Below are 26619 nucleotides of genomic sequence, written 5' to 3' on the forward strand. Positions count from 1 at the left end.
CTCTAAAGTACCATAACTTGTTTAACTTGATTGAACTTTTACATTTGCAATCTCTTTCTGGTTAATGTGTACTTTATCCAAATATGAAATTCTTTTTTGTCTACTCAATCTGTTAGTGGGGGGTTGGCACAAGGAGCGCGCAGGGGGGCGTTTTATATATATATTCAAACACACCACAGAGCACTTTTCAACAATAGTAAATGGCGAGAGTCTCGTAGCCGGGAGGCCATAGCGTTAATAGTAGCTATAGAGCTCGAGCACGTGGTGGCTTGGTCGGCTAGGTCGTGGATTGGCACGCGGGAGACCGTGGTTCGATTCCCGGCCATAGTGCGACTTTTTCGGACAAGTACCTCTGTGATTTTTCTCATGTGCTTTTTCACCACGCAATGCTCCTCGAGGAGGGTTTAGGCGACCTCCTCGCAGCAAAAATTGTCTAATTCCCTCTGCCCCCCTCCTGTAATGGGAGGGCTCCCATCCCTTTCCTTGTCCCTTTCCTAAGTGCTAAGTACCCATAGTAGTGCCATTATTAAAAGGAGTCGGACGTACAGCACTGTAATATAAAAAAAAAAGCTATAGAGCTCGGTCTAACTACTCTCCCGTGCTTCCTAGCTTCCTACCTGTAGTGGGGGGTTGGCGCGCGGAGCGCGCAGGGGGGCCTTAGCCCCACTAGTATTTATATATACATACACACATGTGCAATGAGTTTGCAATACATGCTATAGGTTTTATGCCACCCAACAGATCCGATAAGTGTATGGTGTGTGTTGTCTAGAAAATAAAGGGGGAGAGAGCAATCGAGCGACCGCACATAATATCCTCTGCTTTAAGCTAGCCAAAAAGTATACTGCGCAGGCCTGCATTTAATGGTGTTTTGCTCTAACGGACGTTACGCTGGTTTTTTTTGAGTAAAGCTGTATACTACAGCTGTGCATTTCTAAAAATATACGCTGCAAACTACAACGGTGGCTAATATTCATACACCTAAATGTGTTCTCTCTATGCACGACACGCATACCCTGCATAAATAAGAAAAATTTGGGAGAGCAGTAGCATCTACTGTGGTAGAGCAGCTTTCCTATGCACTTGGTATGCGTGTTCTCCTACTTTTGGGAGACTGAGTCTCCCCAAATGTGAGAGAGCGGCTCTCCCATAAGTTTGACAGAACTGCTCTCCCAAATGTTGGTGCAAGCATATATCAAGCATGCGTGTTAACTAAACTAACACTATCTATGAGATTGAGCTAATGAAGGAGGTTTCCTTGCGTAGTAATTTTGCGTGTCTGTATTGTTACTCCACAGAAAAAAGTACATACTCAAAAATAAATTATAGAATACGTGAAGGAGTTGTAAATTAACGTATAATAATCTTTATTTTACAAGGCTGATATAACCTTATAAATATGTTTAAAAATGCCTGCTGTAATTTAATTAATTTATAATTGTAAATATAAAAAGCTTATTTCGGGATACTATAAAACAATGATAGATTAAATTTTTTAAGTACTTACTTAAAAAACGAGAAGTTGTTAAAGATAGCTATTTATACATAGTCACAATTTAACATTCACCTTTAATGCATCTGGTGATCAAAAGAGATTAAAATCGACGGCCTTCAGATAAAATTTAATACCCTTTCTCTTAGTGCAACAAATTTATGTATTACTTACTAGAAAACTAGTTTTACAAAAAAGATCTCAGAATTGGTCTCAAAACAAGTCTCGCGTTTCAGGTTTTATCAAAGTCCCTGCCCTCAGTCCCATAAAAGGTTTTGGAAAATTTTTCTAATATTTTTTATCAATAATTATATACGAACATTGTTTTGTATGAGGTCCACGGAGCATGCGTTTGATTACTAATTTTGTAAGTTTCGTATCACTAGAAGAAATTTCAGCTGAATTAATCACATCAATTTGTTTAGGTGTAATAATTTTTTTATCAGGATGCAGCGTTATTTAATGATGTGCATTAAGTGGACCACGTTTGCAGAATTTCATGGTATAGACGTATGCTAATACTTTACTAAATAAATAATTTTTAATGATGTCATCTAAAAGTGACATTTATTTTGAAAGAAATAATATAACAATTTTATTTAGGAAATCATTTTGTCTCGTAATTTCTAAAAACTTTGATAAAATCAACTTTACTTTTTAGATTTAGATTAAAATGTTACTGCAATAAATGAATCTGGTCTACCAATTTCTTTCATCATCAACATTGCAACTTAAAAATAACTCTACGTATATCTTAGACTTTCGAGTAGATAAAACTTTCAACAGATTTCTATTTTTTTCTTTCGTCCTGAAATTTTTAAAAATGTTCAATGCGCTAATAACAATAACTTTAAATGAACCTGGATAGCATTCAGTTCTTGAATTTTTTTGTTTGCACCTCAGATAACTTAAACGGTGATGTTCAATCATCATGAAAGAATAAAGAAGAAATGAATGTGTCAAGCATTTCCTGTATAAAAATAGATTGAAATTTATTTTATTTGGTCCAAACAATGGCCTGTTAGGATAATGTTGTGTAATAGTGAGTTTTTTGCTCTTGTTTAAGTAATTTTCTTCATAATAATAGAAAAAATAATGGAAGCACCAAAGAATCGACAAAATAAGATATTTTATACATAGTTGCTAAACACTTCCTTATAATATAACGAAATATGTGGGCCAGTTCACAAGAAACATTGTTCATCAAAATGTAAAAATTTTTACGTTCAATGAAATTTTAACAAATATGTGATACATGTTTTTGTACATTATTACAGATTTATATGAATGTAATAATTCTAAAAAAAGTCAACGCAATATAAAATTTATAGTTAAGGAAAATTGAATTCGTAATTTATAGGGATAGCGTAAGAACTAATTTTCAAAATAACTTACGTAGTTCATGAACTATAAATTTATTTAAACAATTGTTTTCAACATTATTTGTGATAGTAAAGCTAATTCATCTGCTTTATGGACGGTGTAATAAGAATAATTATTGTATGCGTATAATAATTGTACCTAAAAATTTAAAAATATATTTAAAAAGTGACAGTAAATATTTGCAAAATTATTTATTAAAAACCTGAAGTAAAATATACGTGCTAAAAAAAAACAGGCTGCTAAATCTATGCAAAACTTTATGTCTTGCATGTCAGACCCGACTAATCCACAAGGCGCCAGAGCAAAAAGTGTTATTTAAATAACAGAATTTAATTTTCACATTATTTCGTTATCATATTGAGCTTAGTATCAATATGCTTACAGTAAATTAAATCTAACAAAAGCTTTTTGAGCCTTTTAAAAGTTTTTCTTGATATTTAGTCTTAACCGTATGTGTAAATTGTATGAAAAAAGTTATAGCTGAGAAACTGATTTTTTTGTCTCAGAACGTTGTACTAAAAATACTGTCAAAATTTTTTTTTTTTTTTACGAAACTTGTGTCAACGTTAATCATTAGCTTAGACGTTTAACTTAAAGTTACGAAAAAAATTAAAGTTCATTTAGATTATTATTACTTGTGTTAGTCAAAAAACTTGATGACGTACATACATACTTTCACACATACACTATGCAACCAGCTCTGATCACCCTCATACTAGGTTAAAGATTTGTTATACACTACAAATAGACGATTCATAAGTGATTAAACTTTTGTTCTCTGACGAAATCATACTTCATTCTTTTACATCAAAGTGAGTACATTAAATAACTTCTAAAATGTAAACATTTTCAAAAATGCCATTTTATAAAATTCATTAATAAAGTGACTATTATTTGTTAAAATTAAAAAACACAATCATGCAGGAAACTGAATTTCAAGAATAACTATAGATAATTATAAAACATTGAAAGATAATTCTAGAAGACTTAAGTAAATATAAAATAATGAAGTTGTATGCAATAAAACAAAATGATAAAATTAAAACTACTCTATCAATAAAATATTTGTAATTTGAAATTATAATAATTAACATTATATAGTAATAATTAGTAAGATAACCAAAAACTAAAAAGGTACCTTTCTGAAAAATTTTTGAACTTAAAGTTACAATCTGTTTGTGGGGGGTTGGTGAACAAAGCACGCAGGGGGACGAAGCCGCACCAGTATGTGTGTGGGGGAGTGGGTGTGCATGCGTGTGTATCTAAATGTGTATCAAAATGATACGAGATCAAATACGTGGTTTTGTTTTCCTTGATTGTAAAGTTAAAGTTAAGATATTAATTTTTTTTGTGTTTACTTCCTTAGTTTTAGTTTGTCGTCAGGTGGCTTTTTATTCTCTTAGTTACTTTGGGTAAATCGATTTAATAATTTTAATCACTGTCACTTCATTAGGCTAGTTACTAATATTTATTTGTATTTAGTTCGGATACAAAATAATTTCACAAAGAGATAAAGAATAGGAAAGAACAGTAAGTCTGCACTCGATGAGCGGTAGCGGGCTACTGACTAAACTGCCACGCTAAGAAATACACCTTTCACGAAGTTTAAGTTATATTATTTTATTATTCTAACTTAAATACTCAAAATAGAACTTCTTGGCTTACTTTGGTTATCTTTCAATACTTTTGAGAGCCATGAAGTGCAGAGTCAATTATTACTGGACGATTTTGCTCTTTTCTGAAAGGCTTAAAATTTCAGCGTTAGAAAGAAAAAAAAATTTTTTTTTAGAAATCACTTCCTCACAACAGTCCACACAGTGTAGTATTAAGCTAGGTGAACCAACTCCAAAAAAGCAAGGTCAATTTCGTCTGCCAACAATGTTATCGTAAGTGTTTTTTGGGATGCAAACAAAAATATTTTCATTTTCTACTCAAAAAAAAGTATTCATTGCAACTGCAATGCAAGCGTACTAAAAAGTTTGACTAATGAGGTGAACAAACGGAGACGTCAAAAAACGGGCTGGGTTTCACGTTACATACTGCAAATGTGAGATTTTCAAAAATAATGAAAATATGTAGGAGTTAACAAAGAGAATGAGAGAAAGAAAGAGAGAAAAAAATCGAAAGTTCGTAATGAAAAAAGTGAGAAATTGGTAGTTATGAATGTATTGGCATCATAGGTGAAATGAACTTGGTATAAAATTCAAAAAGTTTATTTAATAAATTTATGAAATTATCAAAAATTTATGAAAAAGTTATGAATGTAGTTTAATGTACAAATTATGAAGTGATAGAAATATAAATGCATTTATTACATGTATATGGAATATTTAAGTTATTCAGTAAGCTTGTAAGTCATTCTTTCATCGTCTTGCATAAGCTCAATTTAAAGCGTTTCTAATCCATCTACTTGGTAAACAGACTGGTTAGGTAAACTTGGATCACCAATTTTTATTGACAAAACATAAAAAGTTGCAGGGCTAAATATTGTAGACAGTAGTAAAAAATATGGATAGTACAGAGAGAGAGAGATAAATAGTGCCATTAGAAAAATACTTTTACTGTAACGTGCACTAGACAGTAAATGGTTCTCAGTTTATCGAATATTAACTTATACTAAATAATAGATTATAAAAAATATACACAACTTTGAATGTTAGAAATGTGATATCTTAAAATAATGTTATTACCTGTTATAAAAGAAGGGAAGTCAAAAGTTATTTTTGGCACAATAAACAAACGAATCACAACACAAAATGGAATAATCTCTTCATAAACGTGTTCATTGATGTGTATCTCAAAAAGTGTACAGTACTTATACTATGATCATAAAAGTCCATTATTCTACTAAGTGCACTGGTATAATACTAATTAAAAATAATATTGCTTATTGAAATGACAGACACGCGCTTACACATAGAAACTGTTTGGGAATACGAAATTGTTTGGATAAACGAAAAAAAAAATTATTTCAAGCATTAGCAGTAAGTTTGCAAATACGCTACAATTTTTCTAAAATTTTCGGTAGACTCGAGAACCACCAAGTTACAGTATATATAGGTATGTACGTAGGTCCATAAGTTATGCACACTTTTGCCATTTTGATCCTTAACTGAGGAACGCCTAAAAAAGTTCCCACTTCGAAAATCTTGTTCCATTATTACAATAATGCGTCCCATCCTTGAGTCATTGCAGTGTGAAAAGTTAGCGAATTAATGTTTGAAGTGCTTTCATATTCAATCTATTAATTAGGTTTAGAACTCCGCAACTCCTACTTACTGTGTTATGTTAAGGATAAAGATTTTACAGCAAAGAGTAGGCTATTAATGCAGTAAACAGCTACTATTAGGATCTTGATAAAAATGCACTACAAAAAAAGTCTAATTAAATTAAAGCTCCGACAAAACATATATTCATTTTTTGAAAATTATGTTGATAAATGAGGAAACAAAATGTATTGGATAAGGCTTTTATTGAAAGACTGAGGACTTGGTAGCCAACCTCGTACCATGTCCCGTACAAGGATGTCGATAAATCAGATGATAACGTCCACATTCATTTTCTAATAAAAATACTAAACAATATTCGTGAAGATTTGCCACTCCATAAACTGGATTGAAAAGTTTGGGTGATAGTTATGTTAATAAGAAACTTAAGTATAACTGACGGTTTGTGCAACTGCACACAGTTAAATATTACTAAATCATTCAAGTACACTATTGAAGCTGGAATAGTAACTGGAGAAAAACTTAGAAATAAAGTCTTTGTGTAGAAAATAACTTTTAGTACTGTTAATACTTCTTCAATATCCTTTACACATTATACTAAAAAATTAATCTTATTTTAACCATTTGTATGACAATTAATAAATCTGAGAGGCAAAGATTACATAAAGTAGGTAGACACTTAAGAAAGCCTCTATATCCTAATGGACAGTTATACTTTACTAAGGTGTCGAACTAAAAAAAGAATATCTATACAAATTGACTGTAATTTTAAAAATTAAAACATTTATTAATATTAGTAAATAAGACGATTAAATAATAGTTTACCATGTTGTAGTTTTATTACAAATAATTAAAGTCCAAATCTTAGTGCTGCATAATAATGAAAATTATTTTTTTTAATAAAATCATTCTTTAACATTTTTTTAGTGCAATTTATTTCTTTATGTTACTTAATACGATCTTTTTGTGTAAGTATTAAAAGTAAATGATTAAGAAGGAGCAAATTTTAAGATTTTGTATTACAAATATTATGTGGTAAATTATTGAAATATGAAATAATAACTACCGTACGTTTTAAAAATTTTTCTTTATTTTAAAATAAATTTATATATCCAAAAGTCATATACATTTACATTTTAACAATTAAATATAACTAAAGACAAATTTTTGGAAATATTTGGCTTTTTTTTTCTTAGATACATGCTATAATATACATACACTTTTCTAAAAAAAATATACTCTAACTGCTTGTTTTAATGTATTGTAGAACTACTCAAATAATTATACTATAAGAGCTTTTATCACCTGGGTGCTTTGCAACCGAACCTACCTGGTTATCAAATTTAACAAACAAGCATGCTAACTAATCATACTTTTCAGATTATAAAACTTATAAAAAACTAACAAAACTAAGACAAAGTTGATATGAATTTTCTAATAGAATATTTAAATTTTATTGGAAAAGCTCAACCACCTCACGAACTAAATTTATAAATAAATGCTATTGTAGATACTGATGTTATTGTAATCGATGGGTAAGTATCATGTCAAATTATTATTATACATTGACCTCTTCCATCTAAATTGCGCTATGTATATTCTTTTACTTTATAGAAACGTCACGCTTGTTTTTAGAGTGAAAATCTAAATTTTTAAAGTGGAGAAGGGTGTCCACCGAGGCTTCGGTGGCGAAGTTGGTTAACGCACCTTCCCGGCAAGAAGGAGGCCCAGGTTCGACTCCTGGCCGAAGCGGATAACTTTTTTTCACTGCTCTGTAATTTTAATTGACAAAGTTTTTCGCACTCCAGCGATTTTCACTCTAAAAATAAGAGCGACGTTTCTATAAAGTAAAAGAATATACATAGCGCAATTTAGATGGAAGAGGTCAATGTATAATAATAATTTGACATAATACTTACCCATCGATTACAATAACATCGATATCTATAATATCGGCGTTCGACCTAAGACACGCCTAAACAGAGCAGTGGAGAAGGGTGTCCGCCGAGGCTACGGTGGCGAAGTTGGTTAACGCACCTTCCCGGCAAGAAGGAGGCCCAGGTTCGACTCCTGGCCGAAGCGGATAACTTTTTTTCACTGCTCTGTAATTTTAATTGACAAAGTTTCTCGCACTCCAGCGATTTTCACTCTAAAAATAAGCGCGACGTTTTTATAAAGTAAAAGAATATACATAGCGCAATTTAGATGGAAGAGGTTAATGTATAATAATAATTTGAAATAAATGCTATTGTTATGATAATAATGAATTTATGTATTTCAAAAGAAATCAATAATAGCACAAAATTAATAAAAAGAAAAATTATTAATGTGTAACATTAAAGCTGCAGTAATTAAAATAAAGTTTTCATTCTCAGAATAATATTAGAAACAGAATGTTAACCATCTTTAAATTTTTTTCCTACACAGAAAATAATTTCCCCTATAAATAGGTTTTTAAAGTAATATTTCTGTAGGCACGTTAGGCACGGGAGTAACTCAACGATTTAGGAATTTATTTTCTCAAAAAATATGTAACCAAAGTATATATTAGTTTATTTATTTTCATTCGTTAATTCAATTTCGTACAAAAAAAAAAAGACTTTTCGACGGATTTCATTTTATAACCTCTTGTATGCCAGCTAAGCACGATATCCAGTTATCCATGAGCTCTTTCTGACGTAAAAATACCATGAGATTTTCTTATAGTGTGGTTCAAACTTATTTTCAATAAAAATATTCATTTCTTTTTAATTAATTTATTTGTTGAAGAATACAGAATCGTACATAAAAATTAAAAAATTATTAGTATTTAAGAAAATATTAATATACCTTAATCATTGTATCAAGAGGTGCATATGTATAGATGGCAGCACATTTTATACAAGCACTCTATATCCTCCATACATGCCCTTTTTCTCAACATCCAATATACTTAAGATTCATAATATTAAACCACATGATTTCTTTTTCAAGAAAACTTTTCGTTAAGAACTAAATAAGAATGAGAAAAATATCCTCCCCAGGTGAAGATCGAACACACAACCTTCTGTTTACTAGACAGTTGCTCTACCAAGCATTAGAATCATATACCTACTTTATCGAGATTAGGTAAAAAACAGCTCTAAAAATCAAGAATGAGAAACTTATCTAAACTTACATTGCGAGTGAATACATACAATTACATGCTCCTAAGTAGCTCACATGGTAAAGCAACTGTCTAGTAAACAGAAGGTTGTGTGTTCGATCTTCACCTGGGGAGGATATTTTTCTCATTCTTTTTTAGTTCTTAACAAAAAGTTTTCTTGAAAAAGAAATCATGTAGTTTAGTATTATGTATCTTAATTATATTGATACAATGATTAAGATGTACCAACATTTGCTTGTATACCTATTAGTCTTATGAAATTTATAGTTTACTGACAAGCATAAGAATCATATACCTACTATTAGTATTTAATTAATACTTTTTTGCAAAACTTTGGGGAAATGTCTTTTAGTAACAGATTACTGTGTAATTATGAACCTTTATTTCATTTTTAATAACTCATAAATTAAAAAAAATAAGTATAATTTTCTACAGACTTTTTATTTATTTTTCCGCCCTCGGGTGCTTTTGGGAGGCTGGTACTTCCTCGGGCGAAAAAGCAGTTTTCCGGAACTCGTTCGAAAAGTCTCCTTTACGAACCTCGTTACGTCCCTCGCCTTCGGCTCGGGCCGCAAACCTCTCGGTTCGCAAACAGAGACTTTTCAAACTCGTAGGAAAACTACCATTTTAATTTTTCCAAGCAGTTTTATCCTTCAAAAGTTTTTTTTTATTGACAGTTTATTCATAGGAGATTCTATAAATTGATTTTTCATTCTACTAATGATTTTATGAATTAGTTAATTTTTATTAGGTGTGGTACATTACGTTACTAGGGCACAAAGTACGAACATGAGCGCCTGAAGGGCGCGCTTGTTGTAGGTTGGTGCCCGAGTCTCGTATAATGTTTTTCTTACCGACGGCGCAAAGTGCAATTTTGCGCCCGTGGGCACACTTTGCGACCAGTTAATCACTTTGGGCCCTAGGGCAGAAAAGTACTTTGGGCCCGGAGGGCGCAAAAAACTTTTCTGCCCATGGTCCCAAAGTGATTACAAGGGCCCAAAGTGTGACCCGAGGGCGCAAAGCGGCAGTTGCACTTTGGGCCCATGGTAAGAAATGGTAGTTTTCCTACGAGTTTGAAAAGTCTCTGTTTGCGAACCGAGAGGTTTGCGGCCCGAGCCGAAGGCGAGGGACGTAACGAGGTTCGTAAAGGAGACTTTTCGAACGAGTTCGGGAAAACTGCTTTTTCGCCCGAGGAAGTACCAGCCTCCCAAAACCACCCGAGGGCGGAAATATAATTATAATTAGGTGTTGCTATGATTTTTTAACTAAATGAATATTGAATACTTTTTTTTTGTTAAACTTAGTTCTTAACAAAAATAACATTAATTTTCGATAGAACCACCTTAACAACGCACATAACATGAAATGCATAGCAAAATAAAGCTCATCCTGGATTAGCTGAAGGACTTGCACTAACTTAGAGACTGTATTTACGTTTTATCATTGAACTTCTACAAAAAAATATGTCCAAGAATGTGTTCACATTAGAAATATTTAAATGAATTAGTCAAATATTTATGTGATAGTTACTACTGTGTTGTACTATAATTATAATACTATGAGGGGGCTGTGGAAAGGGTGTAGGATATTATAAGGGGGCTTTACTCAAAAATATTAAAATTGTGAAGGAGCTAGGAGAAAGTATGGAGGGAGGTGGGGCAAAATAACCAAGAAATTAACGTGTTTCTGCCTTAATTTAGAAGAGAGTATGGAAAGGGATTATGCGATAAGAGCGAGGAATAAGGAAATAACGAAAACAAAAGGAGTAACAGCGAATAATCTTTTATGAAATGTTTATGTGTTCAGGACAATCAAAGACGTATTCGCCTGCAGTTTAACGTTTATTTGAGCTTTGTTTTTAAAATAACAAATCAACTTAAATTTTTGAACTTTCGAAAGCAATGCGTCAAAGTACTTTTCTACTAAGGTAACAATGCGAGTTGTACCTGAGGTGTTACGTTGCGCTTTCCACCCTCTTATCGTAAAAAAACGTCATACTTCCATGGAAGACGGTAAAAAATCGTATACGCAAAACGGGACAAATGTATAGCATTAACTTTAAAGAGGAATCTGCAAACTTCAGCCGTATGGCGTAATACAATATTTACTATCATAAAACAGGCGCATGATTCGGTAAAAAATAAGCTTTTTTTTGTCAAACTTCACTGACCTATCATAGAAAAAAACGGAATAAGCACAATTAACTGTGTCATATCAAATCTTATTTATCAAATCTATCAAATTTATCGATCTCTGTACCTATTCACACACACATGCACACTCATACGTGGCTCAACTTATGGTATAGAACCACACAGATATTTAATATGTATATACATATATGTTGTACGTATGTTTAAATTCAGTGTATTGTAGGTATGAATGATATAATTTTCTAAAGTCATTATTCTCAAACGCAAATAATGCATACCACTTTTGCAATTGTAACTAACAAATCATTTTATTTTATTAAAAACAAATGTAAGAAATTCCTGAAAAAATTAATTGCGCAACTTGTAAACTAGTAAGTCGTACTAAAACTTTTATTTTGTATTTCTTTAATTGCTGTTGCAGACGTGGATCATCACTGATCAATAAGTAGGCTCGCAAGAATATCGCTCACTGATAAACATAATTTAATCACATGATTAGGACCATACTTATTTATAAAAATGATTAGGACCATACTTTAAACAAATCTGGCCATAATACTATAAATTTTATAAAATGTTTTTATAAGTGTGCCCACTTTGAAGTATTACTAACTTCATTTTCTAATAATTCAAATATTCTCTGTCTGCGCTTATATTGTGAATAAAAAATTGTGTTGTTCATGATTGTAAACTTTATCTTTACTTAGAAGCTCTTACCAAAGTTTCAGTTTTTCATTTCCAAGTTACATAATAGCTTAGTTGTTGTGCATTAGAAAAAAGAGTTAGGTTCAATTTTGATAAAAAAAATATTTTTTCACTTATTCTCAATGTCAAAAAATCTAACAAGACAATGACATTATCTTAGTCAACGTACATATTTTACAGTTGGACCACATTTATCATACAAGTTAATTTATGGGTTAAAAAACAGCTAACACACTTTTTGAAAGTTAAAACCAATTTTATTCTATCAGAAAATATAATAATAAATAAAATAGAAGAACTGAGAAAACATTACCTCTAGTCTAGCTATTTCTTCGCCAATGCATTTGTTATTTTTACATACTAATGATTGAAAGTATTCAGATATTCCACGATAGACCAACTGTTTACTAGATATCTGTAACATAAATAAAATTATGGACATAATTTAAGTATTTCATTTATAAATTTTTTTGTAATGAAAATATCACGTATAAGGTATTAGATTTGATAAATTCAGCGAACAAGTTGATTTCAACTTATGTCAATTTTATTTCTTATTTATCAGAATATTTATGACCAAACTTCTTTTTAGACGCAGAAACAGCATAAAGTTAACTACGCTATAATTGTGTTAAATTAGCTGTTACATCTGCAAAACTGTGAAAAAATAACGTTTTAAAATAAACGACATAGCCAATCTTCGATTTTTAATATCACGTTTAATGAGACAATATTATAACATAAATTTCCAATCAATTTTTGTTACAAGAATAACTAAAGGACTTTTAAAAAAAAAGGTAGATAGATAAATCTTTAATTTTTGCCACAATTAGTGCTACTTTCTTAACCAAACACATTAGACATTTTACGGTAGGTGCTTGCGAGCAACTGCAATGTGATAAAGAATATATTATAACAGTAGTTTTGCAAAATATATTCTCAAGTAATCGAAGTGTAAGACTTCAGTTTTAATTGTCGTGTTCACTTTTAATTTAAGAACACCTAGTGCTGTTCAAAAAAATATTACGGACGATATGTAGAAAGGTCAATGAATTTTATGATTCATTCAAGCTTACAAAAAATTCAAGTAAAAATCACTCTGGTGCATTTGTTTTCTGGATACTTTTTTTCAGTGGTTAATTATTAATATTTTTATATTATCAGTAATGTGGATACAGTATACAAAACTATAGAAATAACAGTATATTTCAAATACAAACTTCATGTATATTTAAAATAGTATGATATAAAATCGTAACTGAAAAGTAAAGAATAGTAACGCACCACAAAATTTACTTTTTAACAAAAGTCAAAGGTAAAGCAAGTTTGACACGTTATAATTAATAACGTACACTATCCATTAAAAAAAAAAAAAAAAAAAAAAAAAGAATGTTCTCTACTTTATTTATGCGTTTTTTCTGTTATTGTTTATGTAAAAGTATAAAACTATAAATATTTATAAATAATTGCCACAGTTTTGAATACGTTGATCATTAAATTGCATATTCCTTACATACTCAGGATGCAAAATCACGATGTTCTACTTTTTATATTTCATACAACATCTTTCCGGATGACATATCAATACTAGAGAACCTAAAAAAATTTTATGAGATACACTTTTGACTTGCAAGGTTTCAAAATCAGTTTTAAAAAGTTTTTTATAGTATGGTGGAGTTTTACGTAGAAAAACTTTTGAAAAAATTTTAATATTTTCAACACATTGGGTATGCTACAATCATTCTTTGCTAACTAGACATTACCTCGGTAAATTAATGTGATTAAAACAAATACAAACAATTATTCACAGAGCTTTAAAGGCTTAGTGGTAAGCGTGCTGGCCTCCTAGCCGGAGATACTTAACGGATTATGGGTTTGAATCCCGTAAAAAGTTAACGAGATTTTTTCTCGGTCTTTTCCGATGGGATGAGTATCCAGGATGCCGAAACCACTTACCCGAATTTTAAAACGAATGGTGGATTTTTTTTTTCTGGACCTCCAGGGGCTTCCTTTGCGAAAGAAAGCCAACACTTGATCAGCACATCAGGTAAAGTCACTATTGGTTATGAAAAGATCGGTACAGCAAGTTAGATGGTTTCTTGGAAAATATCGTTCCATTACACTTGATAATAGCTGGGGTGTGCTTGAAACTATCGCTGCACCCTGTCAAAAGTACCCAGTAGGATAGATGACCGTGTCGTCTAAGGGGACCTTTGCAAGGAGCCCGAACCAAAGACTCTCATACTTGGGGAAATGGGATGATAGTAATAACGAAAAAAAAAAAAAAAAAAAACTAGGAAGGTATTGGGACAATAAGATACATAAAAATCCTAGAATGGGTAAACGTTGAAACCACACTTCTACGGCAGCTACTGCTCCTGCTGCTGCTGCTACTACCACTACTACTACTACTACTGCTGCTGCTACTACTGCTGCTGCTGCTGCTACTACTACTACTACTACTACTACTACTACTTCTACTACTACTACTACTCCCGGGTGGGGTTTTCGCTAGTTTCTCCATACCGGGCGCTTCCCCGGGTGGCGGATAGGGGCATCCTCTTGAAATAAGAGGTGACGATGGGCAGCTGGGGTGGCTCTCTATGGTGGTAGTCGGGGGCGTGGATCGGGGGGCGTGTGTGGCGCTGGCGTGTGTATCTGCGGCGGTGTGGGCGGGGGACTAGTGCCCCATGCCTCCATCGGTGTGGATGTATGGGCCGGCTCTGCTTGTGCTCCTTGTTCTTCGCTTTTTGCTGCTTCCGTGGGTGGCACTCCATTGCTTGATGCGGGCCAACAAAAACTAGCACCCGTCGTGTATAGAAGTAAGCGGCGGTTAAAACATTCTTCTCAGATACATATATCACACACTCTTACTAAACAAACACAGGGACACTTACGGATTGTTCTGGGTTGCGTGTGGCGGGTCCTTTTCCGGGCTTGCGTTGGGGGCCCGGCCACGGGTGAAGCCGGATGATGAGGCCCGGGTAAGTCTGGGTAACCACATCTGATATGGCTGTACGCCTCATGAACAAAAAAGACGTGGTGGGCCGACTAATCTAGGCTTACTACCACTGAGGAGGCTATATGGCGGCACCTTAGTGCCTTACGCCAGCCCGTTTTGTTGGGTTGTCTGCGTGGTCTCGGGACTGTACGCCTGCCGCTCGTCTCGCTGGGATGATCGTTGTGTACCAACAAATACATACATTACACACGAACACCCTTCTTACACTGGTTACTCAACGCCAGGGCAGTCTCCGCGGGTGGGACTGAGGGAGAGTGGCGACTCCCGGCCGGCCCGAGCAAGTAGCATCTCTCTCTGGTAACAGAGAGGGCTGCTGCCCTGGTTTTAACCCTTTCCAAATGCTTATTTTTAGGAAAAAAAGGGTAGTGCTGGCCTTCGCAGGTCAGTACGAAACTAAAAAGATGCCAAAATGAAAAACGTCGATGTAAAACAGGTACCCCAGGCGGTAACCTCTCTGAGGGAATCCGCCGTCAGTTCCGATCCGGTGAAAGCCCGGGTGACTGACGCAGGCCCCACGGATTCTGGGGGGGGGGCCACAAAGACGTGTCTCATGGCCAACAGGGACTGCTAAATGATCCATGGCCTTTCTTTTCAGACAAAGGACGACGAGGAAGCCTGTCGAGTATAGGCACTAACGACACCGAGGTTAGCAAGGTGTCGGTATTTAGCAACCAGACCCAGGAAGAGCTTGCCTCTTTAGAAGAAAGTGCCACTAGGCTCGGAAAAAAGCGACAGCAAGTTGCTGATAAAGTCCAATCAGCAACGAATGACATTACAGAGACGCTAAAACTGATTAATGATAAGTACGGCAACACAGCGAACGCTGTTAAAAATGGGCTCAAAGCGGCGCTTAAGCATCTTCAAGAGGCAGAGGTGCTAAGAGAACGCTGTCTTACTGAAGAAGATTTGTACATGAACGCTTGGAAGTCGTCATTTGAATCCCTGCAGTGGAGGGAAAAAAGGCGAGATAATTTCCGTCGGCATGTACAGAAACGAACCCTGAACACTGCCTTAAAGGAAATAGAACGAAGTAAGAGAAACAGGAGCCCATCGGACAGCCCTGAAAAACGCCAGCATACTATGTCTTTAAAGAAAAAGAAGACAGGTAGTGGCAAACAAGAGGAAATTCCCCTGAATGACAAAACAAGCCAGAAGAAAAAAGTGGACCCCACAACAACAGTAGTAGTAAAGATGGCTGAAGGGCAGACCTTTGCAACGGTGCTGAAGACTATGAAGGCGAACTTTGACCCCGATAAGGCTAAAGTGGCAGTCCAAAGTGTTGTCACTACAAAAAAAGGAGACATACTTATTAAAGCCAAAGGTGTAGAGAATGCTACTGCATTCTCACAGCAAATTGAAAAGTCGGTAGCCGGACAGGGTACCGTGAAAATGAGCGACAGAAAAGTGACATTAGAGGTCCGAGACCTGGATGCCATTGTAGAGGAAGATGAGGTCAAAGAGGCTTTCGCTAGGACTTTTGGACATCAGAGCCAGGAGCCAGAAGTTGCTCTCTTAAAGCCAAATGCCAGAGGACAGAGGCTGGCTTTAATCAAGGTCGACGAAACAACTGCCAGACAAGTAGAAAAGGAAGGCAGGTTACGAGTTGGCTTTGTAAGCTGCCGAATTCGAAGAAGAATCGAAGTAACAAGATGTTTTAAATGCCTGGGATATGGACACGTCTCGGGCAACTGTAGGGAAGAAAACAGATCCAAGCTTTGCTTCCGGTGTGGAAGCTCAAACCACCGGAAGAAAGAGTGCCTAGGTCCAGCACGGTGCTTCCTTTGCCCAACAACGGACAACAAGCACGAAGCAGGCAGCGGAAGCTGCCCTTTATTTAGAAGAGCCCTGAAAGAGGCCAGGGATAAGGCCCAAGCAGGGTCAAAATAAGGCAGAAAGGCCTTCAGTGGAAAGACAGGCTTATGTGGACCCACGCTGCGCTGGGTACTTTTTACCTATCAGCAAGGGAAAGCATTAAGCTTATAGTGGTGCTGGCTGAGTAGGCGGCCTACTATGAAGCGCTAGACAGGGTGCTGGTCCTCAGGGACCCCGAGTCCTTTTCAGCTTAAGCTTATAGTGGTGCTGGCTGAGTAGGCGGCCTACTATGAAGCGCTAGACAGGGTGCTGGTCCTCAGGGACCCCGAGTCCTTTTCAGGACTCGAGAGCATCAGCACCTCTAGCAAATGGTGGCGAGTTAGCTCGTTAATGCTGTGAGACGCGATGGTCTCCCTGGTGGCTCCACCCCGAAGTAATGCTAACGCGGTTCCGGGGTGGATCAAAAGCCACGCGGCATGGGGGGGGGGTTTTAGTGGGTATGGGTGGTCTAATAAAAAAAATCCACCGAGTCCCACACTACCGCTGTCCCTGCGGTGTGCCTCAATGCATTTCCCCTCCCTCCACAGAAAAAAAAAAAAAAAAAAAAAAAAACTACTACTACTACTACTACTACTACTACTACTACTACTACTACTACTACTACTACTACTACTACTACTACTACGACTACTACTACTACTACTACTACTACTACTACTACTACTACTACTACTACTACTACTACTACTACTACTCCCGGGTGGGGTTTTCGCTAGTTTCTCCATACCGGGCGCTTCCCCGGGTGGCGGATAGGGGCATCCTCTTGAAATAAGAGGTGACGATGGGCAGCTGGGGTGGCTCTCTATGGTGGTTGTCGGGGGCGTGGATCGGGGGGCGTGTGTGGCGCTGGCGTGTGTATCTGCGGCGATGTGGACGGGGGACTAGTGCCCCATGCCTCTATCGGTGTGGATGTATGGGCCGGCTCTACTTGTGCTCCGTGTTCTTCGCTTTTTGCTGCTTCCGTGGGTGGCACTCCATTGCTTGATGCGGGCCAACAAAAACTAGCACCCGTCGTGTATAGAAGTAAGCGGCGGTTAAAACATTCTTCTCAGATACATATATCACACACTCTTACTAAACAAACACAGGGACACTTACGGATTGTTCTGGGTTGCGTGTGGCGGGTCCTTTTCCGGGCTTGCGTTGGGGGCCCGGCCACGGGTGAAGCCGGATGATGAGGCCCGGGTAAGTCTGGGTAACCACATCTGATATGGCTGTACGCCTCATGAACAAAAAAGACGTGGTGGGCCGACTAATCTAGGCTTACTACCACTGAGGAGGCTATATGGCGGCACCTTAGTGCCTTACGCCAGCCCGTTTTGTTGGGTTGTCTGCGTGGTCTCGGGACTGTACGCCTGCCGCTCGTCTCCCTGGGATGACCGTTGTGTACCAACAAATACATACATGACACACGAACACCCTTCTTACACTTGTTACTCAACGCCAGGGCAGTCTCCGCGGGTGGGACTGAGGGAGAGTGGCGACTCCCGGCCGGCCCGAGCAAGTAGCATCTCTCTCTGGTAACAGAGAGGGCTGCTGCCCTGGTTTTAACCCTTTCCAAATGCTTATTTCTAGGAAAAAAAGGGTAGTGCTGGCCTTCGCGGGTCAGTACGAAACTAAAAAGATGCCAAAATGAAAAACGTCGATGTAAAACAGGTACCCCAGGCGGTAACCTCTCTGAGGGAATCCGCCGTCAGTTCCGATCCGGTGAAAGCCCGGGTGACTGACGCAGGCCCCACGGATTCTGGGGGGGGGCCACAAAGACGTGTCTCATGGCCAACAGGGACTGCTAAATGTTCCATGGCCTTTCTTTTCAGAGAAAAGGACGACGAGGAAGCCTGTCGAGTATAGGCACTAACGACACCGAGGTTAGCAAGGTGTCGGTATTTAGCAACCAGACCCAGGAAGAGCTTGCCTCTTTAGAAGAAAGTGCCACTAGGCTCGGAAAAAAGCGACAGCAAGTTGCTGATAAAGTCCAATCAGCAACGAATGACATTACAGAGACGCTAAAACTGATTAATGATAAGTACGGCAACACAGCGAACGCTGTTAAAAATGGGCTCAAAGCGGCGCTTAAGCATCTTCAAGAGGCAGAGGTGCTAAGAGAACGCTGTCTTACTGAAGAAGATTTGTACATGAACGCTTGGAAGTCGTCATTTGAATCCCTGCAGTGGAGGGAAAAAAGGCGAGATAATTTCCGTCGGCATGTACAGAAACGAACCCTGAACACTGCCTTAAAGGAAATAGAACGAAGTAAGAGAAACAGGAGCCCATCGGACAGCCCTGAAAAACGCCAGCATACTATGTCTTTAAAGAAAAAGAAGACAGGTAGTGGCAAACAAGAGGAAATTCCCCTGAATGACAAAACAAGCCAGAAGAAAAAAGTGGACCCCACAACAACAGTAGTAGTAAAGATGGCTGAAGGGCAGACCTTTGCAATGGTGCTGAAAACTATGAAGGCGAACTTTGACCCCGATAAGGCTAAAGTGGCAGTCCAGAGTGTTGTCACTACAAAAGAAGGAGACATACTTATTAAAGCCAAAGGTGTAGAGAATGCTACTGCATTCTCACAGCAAATTGAAAAGTCGGTAGCCGGACAGGGTACCGTGAAAATGAGCGACAGAAAAGTGACATTAGAGGTCCGTGACCTGGATGCCAATGTAGAGGAATATGAGGTCAAAAAGGCTTTCGCTAGGACTTTTAGACATCAGAGCCAGGAGCTAGAAGTTGCTCTCTTAAAGCCAAATGCCAGAGGACAGAGGCTGGCTTTAATCAAGGTGGACGAAACAACTGCCAGACAAGTAGAAAAGGAAGGCAGGTTACGAGTTGGCTTTGTAAGCTGCCGAATTCGAAGAAGAATTGAAGTAACAAGATGTTTTAAATGCCTGGGATATGGACACGTCTCGGGCAACTGTAGGAAAGAAAACAGATCCAAGCTTTGCTTCCGGTGTGGAAGCTCAAACCACCAGAAGAAAGAGTGCCTAGGTCCAGCACGGTGCTTCCTTTGCCCAACAACGGACAACAAGCACGAAGCAGGCAGCGGAAGCTGCCCTTTATTTAGAAGAGCCCTGAAAGAGGCCAGGGATAAGGCCCAAGCAGGGTCAAAATAAGGCAGAGAGGCCTTCAGTGGAAAGACAGGCTTATGTGGACCCACGCTGCGCTGGGTACTTTTTACCTATCAGCAAGGGAAAGCATTAAGCTTATAGTGGTGCTGGCTGAGTAGGCGGCCTGCTATGAGGCGCTAGACAGGGTGCTGGTCCTCAGGGACCCCGAGTCCTTTTCAGGACTCGAGAGCATCAGCACCTCTAGCAAATGGTGGCGAGTTAGCTCGTTAATGCTGTGAGACGCGATGGTCTCCCTGGTGGCTCCACCCCGAAGTAATGCTAACGCGGTTCCGGGGTGGATCAAAAGCCACGCGGCATGAGGGGGGTTTTAGTGTGTATGGGTGGTATAATAAAAAAAATCCACCGAGTCCCACACTACCGCTGTCCCTGCGGTGTGCCTCAATGCATTTCTCCTCCCTCCACAAAAAAAAAAAAAAAAAAAAAAAAAACTACTACTACTACTACTACTACTACTACTACTACTACTACTCCCGGGTGGGGTTTTCGCTAGTTTCTCCATACCGGGCACTTCCCCGGGTGGCGGATAGGGGCATCCTCTTGAAATAAGAGGTGACGATGGGCAGCTGGGGTGGCTCTCTATGGTGGTTGTCGGGGGCGTGGATCGGGGGGCGTGTGTGGCGCTGGCGTGTGTATCTGCGGCGATGTGGACGGGGGACTAGTGCCTCATGCCTCTATCGGTGTGGATGTATGGGCCGGCTCTTCGCTTTTTGCTGCTTCCGTGGGTGGCACTCCATTGCTTGATGCGGGCCAACAAAAACTAGCACCCGTCGTGTATAGAAGTAAGCGGCGGTTAAAACATTCTTCTCAGATACATGCATCACACACTCTTACTAAACAAACACAGGGACACTTACGGATTGTTCTGGGTTGCGTGCGGCGGGTCCTTTTCCGGGCTTGCGTTGGGGGCCCGTCCACGGGTGAAGCCGGATGATGAGGCCCGGGTAAGTCTGGGTAACCACATCTGATATGGCTGTACGCCTCATGAACAAAAAAGACGTGGTGGGCCGACTAATCTAGGCTTACTACCACTGAGGAGGCTATATGGCGGCACCTTAGTGCCTTACGCCAGCCCGTTTTGTTGGGTTGTCCGCGTGGTCTCGGGACTGTACGCCTGCCGCTCGTCTCGCTGGGATGATCGTTGTGTACCAACAAATACATACATTACACACGAACACCCTTCTTACACTGGTTACTCAACGCCAGGGCAGTCTCAGCGGGTGGGACTGAGGGAGAGTGGCGACTCCCGGCCGGCCCGAGCAAGTAGCATCTCTCTCTGGTAACAGAGAGGGCTGCTGCCCTGGTTTTAACCCTTTCCAAATGCTTATTTTTAGGAAAAAAAGGGTAGTGCTGGCCTTCGCGGGTCAGTACGAAACTAAAAAGATGCCAAAATGGAAAACGTCGATGTAAAACAGGTACCCCAGGCGGTAACCTCTCTGAGGGAATCCGCCGTCAGTTCCGATCCGGTGAAAGCCCGGGTGACTGACGCAGGCCCCACGGATTCTGGGGGGGGCTACAAAGACGTGTCTCATGGCCAACAGGGACTGCTAAATGTTCCATGGCCTTTTCTAACGGACAAAGGACGAAGAGGAAGCCTGTCGAGTATAGGCACTAACGACACCGAGGACAGCAACGTGTCAGTATTCAGCAACCAGACAGGGGAGGAGCTTGCCTCTTTTGAAGAAGATGGTGCTAAGCTAAGTGTTAAGCGACAGCAAGTGGCTGATAAAGTTCAATCAGCAACGAAAGATATAACAGAGACGCTACAATTAATTAACGATAAGTACGGCAACACAGCGAACGCTGTTAAGAACGGGCTAAAAGCCGCGCTAGAACACCTCCAAGAGGCAGAGGTGCTAAGAAAAGGCTTTCTTTACGAAGAAGAAACGTACGTTAACGCTTCAAAGTCGTCATTTGAATCGCTGCAGTGGAGGGAAAAAAGGCGAGATAATTTTCGACGGCATGTTCAGAAAAAGACCTTGAACACTGCCCTAAAACAAATAGAACGTAGTAAAAGAAACAGGAGCCCATCGGACAGCCCTGAGAAACGCCAGCATATTATGTCTTTAAAAAAAAAGAAAACAGTTAGTGGCAAACAAGAAGAAATTCCCCTGAATGACAAAACAAACCAGAAGAAAAAAGTGGACGCCACAACAACAGTAGTAGTGAAGATGGCTGGAGGACAAACCTTTGCAACGGTGCTGAAGACGATGAAGGCGAATTTTGACCCCGATAAGACTGACGTGTCAATCCAAAGTGTTGTCACTACAAAAAAAGGAGACATACTTATTAAGGCCAAAGGTGTAGAGAATGCTACTGCATTCTCACAGCAAATTGAAAAGTCGGTAGCCGGACAAGGTACTGTCAAAATAAGCAGCAGAAAAGTGACTTTAGAGGTCCGAGACCTGGATGCCATTGTTGAGGAAGACGAGGTCAAAAAGGCTTTCGCTAAGACTTTTGGACTTAAGAGCCAGGAGCAAGAAGTTACTCTCTTAAAGCCAAATGCCAGAGGACAGAGGCTGGCTTTAATCAAGGTGGACGAAACAACTGCCAGACAAGTAGAAGAGGAAGGCAGGTTACGAGTTGGCTTCGTAAGCTGCCGAATACGAAGAAGAATTGAAGTAATAAGATGTTACAAATGCCTGGGATATGGACACGTCTCGGGCAACTGTGAGAACGAAAACAGATCCAAGCTGTGCTTTCGGTGTGGAAGCTCAAACCACCGGAAGAAAGAGTGTACAGGCCCAGCACGGTGCTTCCTTTGCCCAACAACGGACAACAAGCACGAAGCAGGCAGCGGAAGCTGCCCTTTATTCAGAAGAGCCCTGAAAGAGGCCAGGGATAAGGCCCAAGCAGGATCAAAATAAGGCAGAAAGGCCTTAAGTTGAAAGACAGGCTTATGTGGACCCACGCTGCACTGGGTACTTCTTACCTATCAGCAAGGGAAAGCATTAAGCTGATAGTGGTGCTGGCTGAGTGGGCAGCCTGCTATGAGGCGCTAGACAGGGTGCTGGTCCTCAGGGACCCCGAGTCCTTTTCAGGACTCGAGAGCATCAGCACCTCTAGCAAATGGTGGCGAGTTAGCTCGTTAATGCTGTGAGACGCGATGGTCTCCCTGGTGGCTCCACCCCGAAGTAATGCTAACGCGGTTCCGGGTGGATCAAAAGCCACGCGGCATGGGGGGGGTTTTAGTGGGTATGGGTGGTCTAATAAAAAAAATCCACCGAGTCCCACACTACCGCTGTCCCTGCGGTGTGCCTCAATGCATTTCCCCTCCCTCCACAAAAAAAAAAAAAAAAAAAAAAAAAACTACTACTACTACTACTACTACTACTACTAATACTACTACTACTACTACTACTACTACTACTACTACTACTACTACTACTACTACTACTACTACTACTCCCGGGTGGGGTTTTCGCTAGTTTCTCCATACCGGGCGCTTCCCCGGGTGGCGGATAGGGGCATCCTCTTGAAATAAGAGGTGACGATGGGCAGCTGGGGTGGCTCTCTATGGTGGTTGTCGGGGGCGTGGATCGGGGGGCGTGTGTGGCGCTGGCGTGTGTATCTGCGGCGATGTGGACGGGGGACTAGTGCCCCATGCCTCTATCGGTGTGGATGTATGGGCCGGCTCTACTTGTGCTCCGTGTTCTTCGCTTTTTGCTGCTTCCGTGGGTGGCACTCCATTGCTTGATGCGGGCCAACAAAAACTAGCACCCGTCGTGTATAGAAGTAAGCGGCGGTTGAAACATTCTTCTCAGATACATGCATCACACACTCTTACTAAACAAACACAGGGACACTTACGGATTGTTCTGGGTTGCGTGTGGCGGGTCCTTTTCCGAGCTTGCGTTGGGGGCCCGGCCACGGGTGAAGCCGGATGATGAGGCCCGGGTAAGTCTGGGTAACCACATCTGATATGGCTGTACGCCTCATGAACAAAAAAGACGTGGTGGGCCGACTAATCTAGGCTTACTACCACTGAGGAGGCTATATGGCAGCACCTTAGTGCCTTACGCCAGCCCGTTTTATTGGGTTGTCTGCGTGGTCTCGGGACTGTACGCCTGCCGCTCGTCTCCCTGGGATGACCGTTGTGTACCAACAAATACATACATTACACACGAACACCCTTCTTACACTTGTTACTCAACGCCAGGGCAGTCTCCGCGGGTGGGACTGAGGGAGAGTGGCGACTCCCGGCCGGCCCGAGCAAGTAGCATCTCTCTCTGGTAACAGAGAGGGCTGCTGCCCTGGTTTTAACCCTTTCCAAATGCTTATTTTTAGGAAAAAAAGGGTAGTGCTGGCCTTCGCGGGTCAGTACGAAACTAAAAAGATGCCAAAATGGAAAACGTCGATGTAAAACAGGTACCCCAGGCGGTAACCTCTCTGAGGGAATCCGCCGTCAGTTCCGATCCGGTGAAAGCCCGGGTGACTGACGCAGGCCCCACGGATTCTGGGGGGGGCCACAAAGACGTGTCTCATGGCCAACAGGGACTGCTAAATGTTCCATTGCCTTTTCTAACGGACAAAGGACGAAGAGGAAGCCTGTCGAGTATAGGCACTAACGACACCGAGGACAGCAACGTGTCAGTATTCAGCAACCAGACAAGGGAGGAGCTTGCCTCTTTTGAAGAAGATGGTGCTAAGCTAAGTGTTAAGCGACAGCAAGTGGCTGATAAAGTTCAATCAGCAACGAAAGATATAACAGAGACGCTACAATTAATTAACGATAAGTACGGCAACACAGCGAACGCTGTTAAGAACGGGCTAAAAGCCGCGCTAGAACACCTCCAAGAGGCAGAGGTGCTAAGAAAAGGCTTTCTTTACGAAGAAGAAACGTACGTTAACGCTTCGAAGTCGTCATTTGAATCGCTGCAGTGGAGGGAAAAAAGGCGAGATAATTTTCGACGGCATGTTCAGAAAAAGACCTTGAACACTGCCCTAAAACAAATAGAACGTAGTAAAAGAAACAGGAGCCCATCGGACAGCCCTGAGAAACGCCAGCATATTATGTCTTTAAAAAAAAAGAAAACAGTTAGTGGCAAACAAGAAGAAATTCCCCTGAATGACAAAACAAACCAGAAGAAAAAAGTAGACGCCACAACAACAGTAGTAGTGAAGATGGCTGGAGGACAAACCTTTGCAACGGTGCTGAAGACGATGAAGGCGAATTTTGACCCCGATAAGACTGACGTGTCAATCCAAAGTGTTGTCACTACAAAAAAAGGAGACATACTTATTAAGGCCAAAGGTGTAGAGAATGCTACTGCATTCTCACAGCAAATTGAAAAGTCGGTAGCCGGACAAGGTACTGTCAAAATAAGCAGCAGAAAAGTGACTTTAGAGGTCCGAGACCTGGATGCCATTGTTGAGGAAGACGAGGTCAAAAAGGCTTTCGCTAAGACTTTTGGACTTAAGAGCCAGGAGCCAGAAGTTACTCTCTTAAAGCCAAATGCCAGAGGACAGAGGCTGGCTTTAATCAAGGTGGACGAAACAACTGCCAGACAAGTAGAAGAGGAAGGCAGGTTACGAGTTGGCTTCGTAAGCTGCCGAATACGAAGAAGAATTGAAGTAATAAGATGTTACAAATGCCTGGGATATGGACACGTCTCGGGCAACTGTGAGAACGAAAACAGATCCAAGCTGTGCTTTCGGTGTGGAAGCTCAAACCACCGGAAGAAAGAGTGTACAGGCCCAGCACGGTGCTTCCTTTGCCCAACAACGGACAACAAGCACGAAGCAGGCAGCGGAAGCTGCCCTTTATTCAGAAGAGCCCTGAAAGAGGCCAGGGATAAGGCCCAAGCAGGATCAAAATAAGGCAGAAAGGCCTTAAGTTGAAAGACAGGCTTATGTGGACCCACGCTGCACTGGGTACTTCTTACCTATCAGCAAGGGAAAGCATTAAGCTGATAGTGGTGCTGGCTGAGTGGGCGGCCTGCTATGAGGCGCTAGACAGGGTGCTGGTCCTCAGGGACCCCGAGTCCTTTTCAGGACTCGAGAGCATCAGCACCTCTAGCAAATGGTGGCGAGTTAGCTCGTTAATGCTGTGAGACGCGATGGTCTCCCTGGTGGCTCCACCCCGAAGTAATGCTAACGCGGTTCCGGGGTGGATCAAAAGCCACGCGGCATGGGGGGGGTTTTAGTGGGTATGGGTGGTCTAATAAAAAAAATCCATCGAGTCCCACACTACCGCTGTCCCTGCGGTGTGCCTCAATGCATTTCCCCTCCCTCCACAAAAAAAAAAAAAAAAAAAAAAAAAAACTACTACTACTAATACTACTACTACTACTACTACTACTACTACTACTACTACTACTACTACTACTACTACTACTACTACTACTACTACTACTCCCGGGTGGGGTTTTCGCTAGTTTCTCCATACCGGGCGCTTCCCCGGGTGGCGGATAGGGGCATCCTCTTGAAATAAGAGGTGACGATGGGCAGCTGGGGTGGCTCTCTATGGTGGTTGTCGGGGGCGTGGATCGGGGGGCG

General features: G+C 40.0%; 1 protein-coding gene and 1 non-coding gene across 2 annotated transcripts in view; one reads left to right on the plus strand and one right to left on the minus strand.

The window, feature by feature from the left end:
• The window catches only part of LOC149375133 (apoptosis-linked gene 2-interacting protein X 1-like), a 415535-nt gene that overhangs the window by 115873 nt on the left and 273043 nt on the right, over positions 1 to 26619 (minus strand). The window contains exon 6 of the mRNA XM_089590084.1: positions 12419 to 12520. Coding sequence (XP_089446210.1) covers positions 12419 to 12520 — 102 coding nt within the window. The remainder of the gene's footprint in view (positions 1 to 12418; positions 12521 to 26619) is intronic.
• TRNAA-GGC (transfer RNA alanine (anticodon GGC)) lies at positions 7782 to 7854 on the plus strand. Its single transcript has one exon. It is a non-coding gene; the product is annotated as a tRNA-Ala (tRNA).

The sequence above is a fragment of the Copidosoma floridanum genome, unplaced genomic scaffold (genome assembly GCF_036245765.1).
Source record: "Copidosoma floridanum isolate Cflo_tuat_1 unplaced genomic scaffold, Cflo_Japanese_pri ptg000011l, whole genome shotgun sequence".
NCBI classification, from domain to species: domain Eukaryota; kingdom Metazoa; phylum Arthropoda; class Insecta; order Hymenoptera; family Encyrtidae; genus Copidosoma; species Copidosoma floridanum.